This window comes from Pollachius pollachius (assembly GCF_949987615.1).
Source record: "Pollachius pollachius genome assembly, chromosome: 13".
Lineage (NCBI taxonomy): Eukaryota > Metazoa > Chordata > Actinopteri > Gadiformes > Gadidae > Pollachius > Pollachius pollachius.
The window spans coordinates 5,569,207-5,581,238 of NC_136946.1; the positions used below are offsets into that span (position 1 = coordinate 5,569,207).

Here is a 12,032-nt window from a genome sequence, read left to right on the forward strand (position 1 = left end):
GTACTGTCCGCTTGCAAGTCAATCCAAAAGTCCTGTGAGGTCTGGGTGCGCCGTTCGGTTTGTCTCTGAGCCTAACTGACGCCACGGGGGCCGCCTTTGAAGGTGTCGGCCGTCCCCCCTCCCACCCCGCCCTCCCAAACCGTTGCATCTTGGGAGATGAGGAAGGGGTCAGGTGGTGGTTGTTCTGGGGGGGGGGGGAGGTCCATCTGTGGCATGGCTCCAAGCATTCTTTGGGTCCTCAGTGCCTGTGGAGTCAGTCACTGCCGCCCAGAGCACGGCCAGCATGGGTCATTGTTCCCCTGGCTGTCGGGCCCACCGTGGCCGGCAAGGACAACAAGGGTGATCTATGAGTGTGAACTCAGAGGCCGATGCTAAGCAGCCTGTGGCACTGTGAGGCCATTGTTGAGACAACACCCCCCATCCCCTCCCTCCGTCCCTCCATGTTACAGCTGCTAAATGGATCGCTTGGATCTGCATTCTCGATAAACTGAATTGACATGCATGGAGTGAAAGGAGTGGAGCAGGAAATATGACCGGTGTCAGACAACATGAGGAAGTTGATGCAGCAGAAGATGACACTGAAAATGCAACCACTGGTTGAAAAGTAATCTAAACATTGCATATCTTAGATGTCGTTATCCAAAGGGCAGAGTAGTCTCGTGGGGAAGGTGCTTGACCTGGGGTACTTGGTACCGGTTCAGTCCATGCAGCCATTCTAGGCCAAGAAGCCCTAAACCCTACCTGCTCCTTAATGACATGCAGCTGAATACATTTTAAGTCGTACTGGATGAAATCCTCTGCTTAATGACTCAATAGTCAACCATAGTTTTGGATGTATTAACGCAAGTTCAAGTTCAACCTTGACCCTGAAACACGAACCTACACAGGGGGAGTCGAGGTAACGGGCTGGACTGATGTCCTGGTCAATCCCATCAATCACACAGTTCTATGTACATTGTTTAAAGCAAGTAAGATGTTGTTTTGGTTGAATTTGTCTTCCAGAGTGGTTTAAATGTGGGCAGTTGGGTTGAATCTGTCACTGTGGCGTTAATAACCCTTCCTGAATCAACTGTCATATTTGGTCACTGAGGCATCAAGGAAACAAAGGTTTTGTGTTGGAAAAACTCCCTTACAGAGGAATATTAATATTACCGAACAACAGACCTCTTTTGTTTGTCGCTGGCAAGTTCAGATGCTTTTCAGAAAAGGAAAATTGTTCTGTTGGACTGAATTCCGTATGGGTGTGAGTTGAGGACGGGCCTCCGAGGTTTGCTAAAGGTGTCCATAAACAAAACAAAACAAAATTTTGTTTATTTTGGCTTCCGTTAGCTTAACCATATCATACCCTCTTCGACCCTAAAAGGCATTCAAATAGGGTCTTTAAGGGTTAAAGAGGGTCTTTGAGAGATTTTTTTGTTTTTGTCAACTATACTATTTTACTATTACGCTATTTGGTTGTTGAGCAGAATCATGTAAGTGGTTCTGTTAAATTCAAATGCAAGAGCATGACAGACAGACTAGGAATCGGGACATAAGAAATAATCCCTATTATAACACGCTTTACTTGATGAAGACCTGTGCATGTCAAGAAGGAGCAGGTAGAGGCCAAGGATCTGGCTCTGGATGCCTACAGGTAGGTTGCGTACGGTGAAGGCCAGCTAGGGGCCAAAAACCCAAACTCTGCACTTTTCTGCCCCGTTAGAAGACTCATGTGCCATGACTTGAATGGACAATATATATATATAAAAACAATGATGTACACTGAGCGTTCCATAGCGAAGGCTAAACAAATATGGGTGAAAGCAGTTTCCACTATTTTCCTTCAGAACAAGCGGATGACCCAAGAGGTTGACGCGGTGCCCATTCACACACAAAATATCACAGGGGCAAACGCTTGTCAGATGTGTAGATCCACATTCCACAATCCCTGTCAGAGACAGAGCCAAAATGGCCGCCAACACCAATGGCCGTGTGTTGGCCCATGAACTCCTAACACATCCAGTCATGTCGGCGTGGACTCCACCACACAATATATACATGCCGCGCACACTGGCTCATGTGTTGACATCGCGGGCCCACAGACCTCGAGGACCGATAGCGGGCAGGAATGTATGGAGTGGGTCGAACACAAACCCTGATGACTCTAATCTTTGTCTCCCCGGTGAGGGAGGGAGGTGTGGCAATGGAGATGGGGGGGGGGGGGGGGGGGGGGTGATAGGATGGAGACAATGGCGGCCATTGGAGGAGAGCAGTGGGACACAAACATGGCAGATATCCCCCCCACCGAGGAAGAATGCTGATCTTGACCAAGACACCCACCTCTCAGTCCGCTTGCATCTCTGCTCAACTTCCGTGGCCATTGTGTGGCGAGAGCGAGAGATGAAAGGGGGGAGGGGTTAGGGTGAGGGTAGAGAGATAGAGGGAAAGGAGAGAGAGAGGGAGATGGAGATAAAGAGTGAGGGCTAGAGGAAGGGTGAGATAGGAGGAAAGAAATGGCAAAAAGTCTCTGAGGACCATAAGGGAAAGAAAGCCGTCTTCTGTCTGTCCAGCGTCAACTGGAGATAATGGGGATGGAATTAGGGATGATTGGCAGTTGATCCTGTTGAACAACTCAGGATACTGTAGTGGCAAAGGTGGGTTTTACTGCCAGTCTGTAAGGTGCTTGGTTCCACCCCCGATATCTGCACGCTAACCTGTAGGCTCCCTTGAGCAACACACCCTTACCCTCTACGTCTTGCTATCTGAATCGGCTCTAAGTTGCTCTGTCTTTTTCACCACCGCCATGGTATGTGCGGACTACCATTTAGTTTATCTATGTTCACTTTTTACAACGCTAAAAACGCCCTTAAAGACAGACTTTTGAAGAAAATAGCCGACCCTCTACTTTATCTCTAGATCTTTGACTCCAAGGCAAAAAGTCAAAGCGTGGGTGAAACCCTTTCCTGAATAGTAGTTCCAAGTAAATGGTTCAGGAGGTGGAGAAGGTCGTCCATGACTAGAGAGCAGGGTTGCTGGATAAATTCAATCAATCTCTACTCCAAGGCATTGTCTTCCTGCTTATTTCACGCTGCCAGTGGCGTGTGCTTGTGTTTTTGCGGGGGGAAAAGTGACGCATGAGCTGCAAAGTGATGTTTTTACAAAAACTTTCTATTCCAAGGCGTTTGAGAAGTAAAATCAAAAACATTCATCCAGTTACCAATGGAAGCCTCTTAAAAAGTGCGATTGCTTTGATATGTTTTAACAAAGAAAAAAAAATCTATTTTTCAGCTCACCTTGATTTTGTACTTAATGACTCATGTAGGCTAGGTGGCCTTGGCCTTCTTTCTACCATTGTGGATAAAGCACTTTAATGGATGAAAATGGACAAAGCAAGCGTTTTTACTTAATTCAGTTCAAACTTGAGAGAGTAGTTTTCATGTGACAAATCGATTGCTTGCTTTTCTTGGAGGGGCGGTTCAGAGAAAGAGAAACGGCCCTTTAGCTTCACAACGAAAGGGCCCTCGGAGTTCAACACATTCGTGTCGTCTTGTGTGCGCGGCTGAGGAGGAACAAACGACGGCTTGTTCTCCCGCATCAACGATGTCATCACGCTCCCTCGCATTATGCCCAGGGGCCCCGGCAGCGGCCCCGACCCTCGCCGCCAAATGTTTACGGAATCGCTGGCCCCGCACTCTCATTAGCATGAAACGATAGCATGAAGCTATTAGCTAACGTGTCGAGCGGTTCGCGCTGAGGACATGGCCAGGGGGCGCCGTGTTGGGGGGGGCAGGGAACAACAGACGAATGCAATCTCATTACACCGCGGACGATCCCTTTTTTAAGAGATCGACTGCCATGAGCATCCTTAGAACCCTATTGGCTAATGGCCAGGGCCCACTGTGAAACCACGAAGATGCCTAAATGGTGGTCATAAATTACCAGGAAAAAAAGCGCTATTTGTTGCTTTATTTTTTTTGAATGTGCGCCACAGCCGATCAATCGCCATGGCATCGAGGCCCGTGCTGGCGTGTGCGGTTGGAGGAGGAAGAGGAGGAGGAGGAGGAAGCTGAAGGACTGTGGGGTTGGGGGGGCAGTACTCTGGGGGGAGAATCCACTCGATGTCTCTCCAGCTGTGGGTGAGGACAGATACGACGTCATCGGCGATGACAAGAGGAGGATGTCACCCAGAAAGAGATAAACAACAGCGTACACACACATGCACAGTACACATACACATTCACAAACACTCACACACACACATGCGCGGCTCCGCTTGCACCACAAACGCACGCACGCACACACACACACACACACACTGACATACCCCCATGCTAACACATGCACGCGAGCACACACACACAGACATGCTCACCCACTCTTTGTCAGAAACACACCCAGACACACACATTCAAAAACAGAACCCCACCCCCACACAGTAACTGATTCACAGAGAAACCAGTTCACAGATAATCGGTATTGATTCGATACAGAATGACTGTTGGGATGTTTGATGGATTAATGAGTAGTGGGTGATCACGTTAGCATTGATCAAGAAAGAATGATTCAATGAAGCCTGTCATAAGGAAAGTGTACCTGTTTTTTTCTGTTTAAGAGTGGCATCTCCCACCGGGAAAACGTCAGTTAAAATTCAGTTTGATGCCCTAGCTTCTATGACAGGTCATTTGGACTGAAGGCACTTCAACTGATTACAGGTTTCACTGTAATCAGAAGGCAGTCGCCTGCAGAACTGACCGTTACGACCCCGACCCCACCCTGGCTCCCTCCCGTCTTGGTTTGAGATCAGCCTGTGGTGTCTTTCAGGCCTGAGGGTCTCTTGGAGGCCTTAGGGTCTCCAATCAGTCCTGGAGGTGAAGGGAGCAGCGACGAGCGACTCCACTGTCTTCTGGATTTCAGGTTATTATTTTCATTTTTTAGAGCCGAGAAAATGTTGTAGGTCTACGTCCTCCAAAGATGAATCCCCTATAAGATTATTTTGAATTAATGTTTTTTCTGTTTTTACATATCAACAGGTGATCTAGATTTTCAATATCGGTGGCTTGCATGCAATCATAATAATAATAATATAATAATAATAATCGCAAGAGACAAACTGTTTGCTTCTCACAGGCTATTATGAAGTAATCTAGGCGGGGCACACATTGCCTGTCGGTTTGCAATACAATTTTGCTATAACAAATGGATATATAACTAGCCTGTCACCCTGCATTTATTTTCTGATTGAAGCTTCAGAAGAATGCCTTGAAAAACAGCCTTGGGGTCTGTTTGTCCAGCTGGCTTTCCAGTGCAGCAAATGGAAAAGCAAAGCACTTTTCAGCAAAGTCTGAACTACGAAAAAATCTGAAAATAAACCAGGCATCTCAAATCCATCATATTTCCATAGTAATGGAAGAATGGGTTGAAAGAGGAAAGCAATCTGCAGTTCTGGAGTGGAGGCTGGTACTCTTAGCGCCCTCTACTGGATCTTATATTGCACTGTCGAAAAACACAAACTATGTATTTAGTCCTATATTTATATTGTCACAGTAGTGATTGCTGACGCATGATCATAAGTGTGAACGGTCAATACAAAATCTGTTTTTATTGAAAGAGTTTTTCTTTTATGCACCAGGGCACAAGGTAAACTGTATCTCAATGTGGGGCAGACCTGTAATAAGTGTGGTACTGTATGCGTTTATCCTACGATGAAGCCACTGTGAACAATGTCTATAGTTCGTGACATCGGTTTGTGGTGAATGCATCCCATAATCGGCACACGCAAAGAAACAAAGAAAGAAAGCAAATGGTGGGCATGTACGCACAGATGGACCCACACCGTCCTTCGTATCCAAACCCTCCTCTATGACTCCGGTTGGACAGAACAGAGCAAGTGAACCCTTTTCAGTTGATTGGCTCAAAAGGTCTGTGGATGTGGTGGCCTGTTCTCTACGGACCACTGCCATGGCAACGCCGAGCCCGTCTCTCTCCTCTCGCTCTTCATCTTCCTCTTCTTCTTCTCCTTCCTCTTCTTCCTCTAATGGGTTCAGCAACTGTGTGAGAAGGCGCGGGGGGGGGGAAGAGTCTCTTCACTGTCTGTGAGATGATGCCTATTGATTCTGAGTATATTGTGGGGTTGATTAGGTCCTTAGTGTACTGCTGTAGCCACATTGACGGTTGCATTTTGATCTATTTGTCGTATTGTAAGGGAAAGGTTATTGATGGGATGGTGTTCTATCTCAGACCAAGGGAGGGGTTAAGAATCTTTTTTAGGGATGCCTCCAGGTAGACTACAGACGGGTTCCGACCCGTAAAGGTTATACCTTTGGGAGACGTACCCCCCTATGCATTTACGATTGCAATTTTTTCTCTTGTATTTTTCTTCAATCTTTAAAGGAGGTTATTTCTATGTGTGATTTATTTGATCATGGGCTGTAAGTTAACTGCATGAAACTGAACTACAATGGAAGATTGCTTCCTTGACTTTGGAAGGCTCATCTTAACAACGCGTCACATAAACATGTTAAGAACATATTAACGATTTGTCCTTATCTCCCATTGATATTCCCTTATGAAAACATGTGGTATTGTGCATGTAGGTGATACATGCAGTACAATACAAGGGAAATTATCTAACAGCTATTTCGAGATGAGGGGAAGATTTCCGCAAGCCATTTATATGGGGGCTGTAGTGAATATATTGGCTTTCATTGTCCTGTCCTTTTCAGACAAGATGGAACAGGGCATTGAGATAGTCTGTATTGAATTTTTATTTTATTTTTATTTAAACCGGGTAATAACAGTTACACAATTTCAAGCCAAATACACACTTACAAACAATGTACATTTTTTAGATGAAGAAGATAAAGACTGGAAGACTAAATGAAGCTATTCTAAATAAATGAAAAATCAAATAAGTTGGAGTTTAAAAAAACACAACTTTAATGAAGAGGGTAAAAATAAGCAACATTCAGAAGCACCTAGCCATTCATATACTGTTTGTTTCCTTGTTGAGCTGTATAGGCCTATAGACTGTAAGCAATCCATTACTGCTTGTTCATAGTTATAAAATCTTGCAAACTATTTTTGGCTGTTATGAGATGCTAGATTATTATCTAGTTATGCAGTCATAATAAATTATATATTATATAACTTATTCTGTAGTCGACCTACATGGACAACTGGAGTGTAGTCTTTGATTGATATTAGTCACACAATGTTTCTAATGGAAGCGTTGTGTTGCTGAAGGCTTCTAGCTCCCATGACTAGATAAGGGGGCGGGGAGCTGTCCTTGGTGCTGGAGAGAATTCCTCTGCGGTAACAGGCCTTAACTACCCAGAATGTTTACACACCCACGCTTTACTTTTCTTTTATATCCTGGGAGCTTTCATCTATGAAAGGCTTGTTTCAAGGTGTTGGGAATTTGATTTTCATGTTGGAAAAAGCAATTTTGCTCCCCCCCCCATCCCGGGAGGCAATAAACATGATGGTGAGTAATCAGTTACTCTCCTCCTCCTCCTCCTCCTCCTCTTCCCCATGTACTCCTCCAACACTACATCTTCTCCTCCTCAACCAACTCAGCCACCTACACTACTCTCTCTCTCTCTCTCTCTCTCTCTCTCTCTCTCTCTCCTCAACACTTCTCAAGGTGTGATGGCGTGAAGAAGAAGGTCATTTTAAAACCTGTTTTAGGGATTCTGACTTTAGATTGTTAACTTTATTCTGTGTTTCTTGCCTCATTGTGTGATATTCAAGCCTAGGCCCACATGGTTGTGTATCCTAAACGGAACGACATTGTTTCCGTTTACCTGCAGTGACCCGTGGCTGCTTTCAGACGATATCGTGTGGATGTTGTGGTCACATGATGTCCCTGCTGAACATCTCAGCCGTCATTTCCAGATGCTTATCCCCTGACGGATCTGTCCCCGTCTGTCTGTCCTGCTGCATAACGATCGCGTCCTCGCGTGGCTGCGTTGCCATAGACGATAATAGAGGTTAAAAAAAAAACGTTGAAGAAAGTGAAAGTTGGTGAGTGTTGGCAATATGGTGGTTTAATTTGTATCCTTTATTTTGTATGCTGATGCAGTAGAAATGTGCGTGCACATTTAAGCACATAAAAGCACATTTAAGCACATAAAAGCAACAAACGAATGAAATCACTCGGAATGATAGACTCACTGAGTCGTGTGTGTGTGTGTGTGTGTGTGTGTGTGTGTGTGTGTGTGTGTGTGTGTGTGTGTGTGTTTGTGTGTGTGTGTGTGTGTATAGAGGGCTGCTTAATTGCCCAAGCGGATAGGTAGACCGTCTGCCATTGGCTGAGACGCGCTCGCAGTCTGGTGACGTCGCTCGTTCTCAGACGGGGAGCAGTCCGCTCTGGTGTGGAGCACGCGAACCATTTAGGTCCGACCCCACACGAGACGAGTGAGATTCCACTTTACGCGTGACTTAAAATAAGCATGTTTTTACCCACAAACTCTGAGGGTTTAACCAAAACATAACTTAGTGCACCTGACAAAAAAATACAGAACAAGATAATAAAATGGACTTTAAGGACAATAATCAAAGTCTGCTGCTGAACACGCACGGCGGGAAACCTCCCGCCAAAGAGATCTTCGGCATCGGCGTGGACAACCTGATCTCCCTGCTGGTGTTCGCCCTGGTGTTCGCGCTGGGCGTGCTGGGCAACTCCGCCGTGATCACGGTGCTCGCGCGCAGCAAACCGGGCCGCCGGCGCGGCACCACCAACGTGTTCATCCTCAACCTGAGCGTGGCCGACCTCTCCTACCTGCTCTTCTGCGTGCCCTTCCAGTCCACTATATACATGCTGCCCACGTGGGTGCTCGGCGCGTTCATCTGCAAGTTCATCCATTACTTCTTCACCGTGTCCATGCTGGTCAGCATCTTCACGCTGTCCGCCATGTCCGTGGACCGCTACGTGGCCATCGTGCACGCGCGCCGGTCCTCGTCCATCCGCGTGGTGCGCCACGCCACCCTTGGGGTGCTGGTTATCTGGGCTCTGTCGCTGGGCATGGCGGCGCCCGTGGCGCATTACCAGAGCATCGTGGAGAGCGGGGACAACAACACGTACTGCTGGGACGAGTGGCCCGACCCGCACAAGAAGGTGTACGTGGTGTGCACGTTCGTGCTCGGCTACCTGCTGCCCCTCGCGCTCATCTCGGTGTGCTACGCCAAGGTGAGGGCCCGCGTGCGTTTCGAAGAGTTTGGGAAGGTCGATTAAAAAGACTGAAATATGTGAATGATATCTTTTTGGTTTATTCGGATGTTTAATATATACAAATATTTAAATATGCATTCCCTCCGTTACAGGTTTTAAATCATTTGCACAAAAATCTAAAGAACGTTTCCAGAAAATCTGAAATCTCCAAAAGAAAGGTTCGTCAGTTGCTTCCAAGATGAAAAAAAACCCTCCTCATATCCTTTCTTCAAAAATCTTTTCAAATCCAATCTTTTCAAATCCTTTCCAATGTGTCTTTCTATTTTTACCTCCCTCCCCTCGGCCCCCCCCCCCCGCCCCCCCCCCCCCCCCCCCCCCCCCCCCCGGCTCGCGGATGGAACCGAGCAGGTGAGGACAGCTGCAACCTCACCGGTGTTTCAGCAGCTTATCTGCCCCCCAGGGTGCAGAGCTGTCTTCACACGCGGCGTGTAGCCCTGGTCTTTTAGAATGCAGCTCACGCTCGACGTTAATGAGCATTTACATTTTCTGTAGTTCAAAGCACTTTGGAGGCAATTGTTATCATATTTTTTTGTGAGATGTAGGTCTACATAGCATAAATGAGGTGAATTATTGAATGTATAATATTTGTATGATTCGTATATATAGATAGATTAAATATATAGGCTATATAGACAAAGATATATATTCATTATATTATGATTGATTAATTATATAAATATATTTGTACTATTATTCCATGTGTCATATCCTATGTTATTTTGCTCATCTTAACGTAAATGTTCTCTCCCTCCTCCCAACGCCATACACAAAGACCGCCCAGACGGTGCTGGTGGTGGTGGTGGTGTTCGGCCTGTCTTGGCTGCCTCACCACGTCCTCCACCTGTGGGTGGAGTTCGGCCACTTCCCCCTCAACCAGGCCTCCTTCTACTTCCGCATGATGGCGCACTGCCTGGCCTACAGCAACTCCTCCGTCAACCCCGTCATCTACGCCTTCCTCTCGGAGAACTTCAGGAAGTCATACCGCCAGGTGTTCCGCTGCCGCCGGGGTCCCGCCGCCGCCGCCGCCGCCGCCGCCGCCGCCGCCGCCGCCGCGCCGCCGCAGTGACCCGCGGCCCTCGGCCGGACGACAAGCGCGGCGTCCGTTGCAGCCGTGCCGATACCTCGCCGTTCACGGGGAGTCGTGAGTTGGTATAGCCGTACGGCCCCCCCTGCTGGCGATGTGGCGCGCCACACGTAAATGACGGTCCGCTGCTATGCGCTTGTCCGACGCCGCACTCCTCGTCGAACCGGAAAAAATTTAAACTTGAAAGCTTTGGGCTCGACCACGAGCGTCCGACAAGCGCAGCGTCCGACAAGCGGAATCCGAAAAGGAGAAACCGAAAAGGGGAAGCCGCAAAGCAGAGCCCAACAAGCGTAAAGCAGTGCCCGAAAGCAGAATTCGAACGTCCGACAAGCCGCCGTCCGACAAATGCTGCGTCCGTCATGCACAGCGTGCGCAAAGCGTAGCGTCCGACAAACGCAAAGTCCGACAAGTGCGTGTCCGACAAAGCGCAACATCCGACAAGCAACGTCCGACAAGCAACGTCCGACAAGCGCTGTGTCTGTCGTTGCGGCCACGGTGCCGACACATCGCCATTCACAGGCCGCCGTGGTGCGGTATATCCGTACGACAACGGAGGCGACAGGGGGAGGCCGAAGATGACAATGAAGTGGACACTGATGACAATCGGCTGCTACGCGCACAACACTTGATGTTCGATGTAGACTCAACTGTTATCGGTGGGGACGCAGTTTGCCTAGCTGCTGTGTACATAATGAAATGCTTTGGGGAGCTATTGTGTTGTGTATGAAGTACATATGGGCACTGCACTACGTATGTATCTACAGATTGCTGTCTCTGCGTCCATCAAAGCTCTCGTCTGGCCTGGGCTATCAGACAGTGCACAAATGACGTGAAGGGCTAAGCAGTTAAGGAACAAAAGGATCACAAAAGCGCGACATGACATATGTTTGCTTTTCCCCTGAGGAATCGTTTTCCGTTGGCCCGTCGTTCTGTACATTAATCAGACTGTATGTCCAGTATGTCATTGTATCCGCAGGGCTTTCCCCCCCCTCAACAGTTTACAGATGAATATTCTGACGTCTAGTCTCTCTCACGTGCATGAAACACCATTGGGTTTTCTATTTTGTCATCAAAAGTGTCTCTGGGGTGGTTAAGAAAATGTAGCCCTAACGATGATCGAATGTTAAATACGACGGATAATTGTATTTCTGATTAAATTATGGCTATTTATACATCATGGCATTTCCCCCCCTAATTAACGATCTAGAAACAAATTGAGATGAGAGTAGAAACTAAAAATATCGATAGCTGTTCAATCGAACAACACACGCACATTTAATTGAAGACAAACAGACGGACAGCGAGTCAGACAAACAGAGAGGGCCAGAGACAGACAGACAGACGGAGAGACAAAGAGACAGCTTATTCAAGGTTGACTTGGTGGCGCGTCAACAGAAAGGAGACAGCACAGGTCAAAGGTCAGATGTCGACATGTTGTGCTTGGTTTATATGACTAGGTCTATCTGTGAATAAATAAATAACCCTAAACAATCGCATAAAAGAGAAGCTTGGGTGGATGTGGAATACTAATATAGGTTTTTCTCTGGGAAAATTCGACCAAGTACTGAAGGTGACAAAATTGCTTACACATGAAACTGAATGACTGAATGATGAAATGGATTGAAAGGACGAAATGTATACATCTGAATACATTTTGGTCTGCACAGATGCCCATGGGAGAAATAAATACATATTTTAATGTTCTGTAGATTGTATGGTCTGGAACAGTGTGTGTGTGTG

The 12,032-nt window shown here is 47.1% G+C and overlaps 1 protein-coding gene across 1 annotated transcript; it reads left to right on the top strand.

Moving 5' to 3' along the window:
• Positions 1-8,512: 8,512 nt before the first annotated feature.
• galr1a (galanin receptor 1a) lies at positions 8,513-10,274 on the top strand (the record flags this gene model as incomplete). The annotated part of the gene is made up of 3 exons (XM_079749349.1): positions 8,513-9,166; positions 9,301-9,366; positions 9,981-10,274. The coding sequence occupies 3 exons, from the start codon at positions 8,513-8,515 to the stop codon at positions 10,272-10,274; spliced, it is 1,014 nt and encodes a 337-aa protein (XP_079605475.1).
• Positions 10,275-12,032: the final 1,758 nt, after the last annotated feature.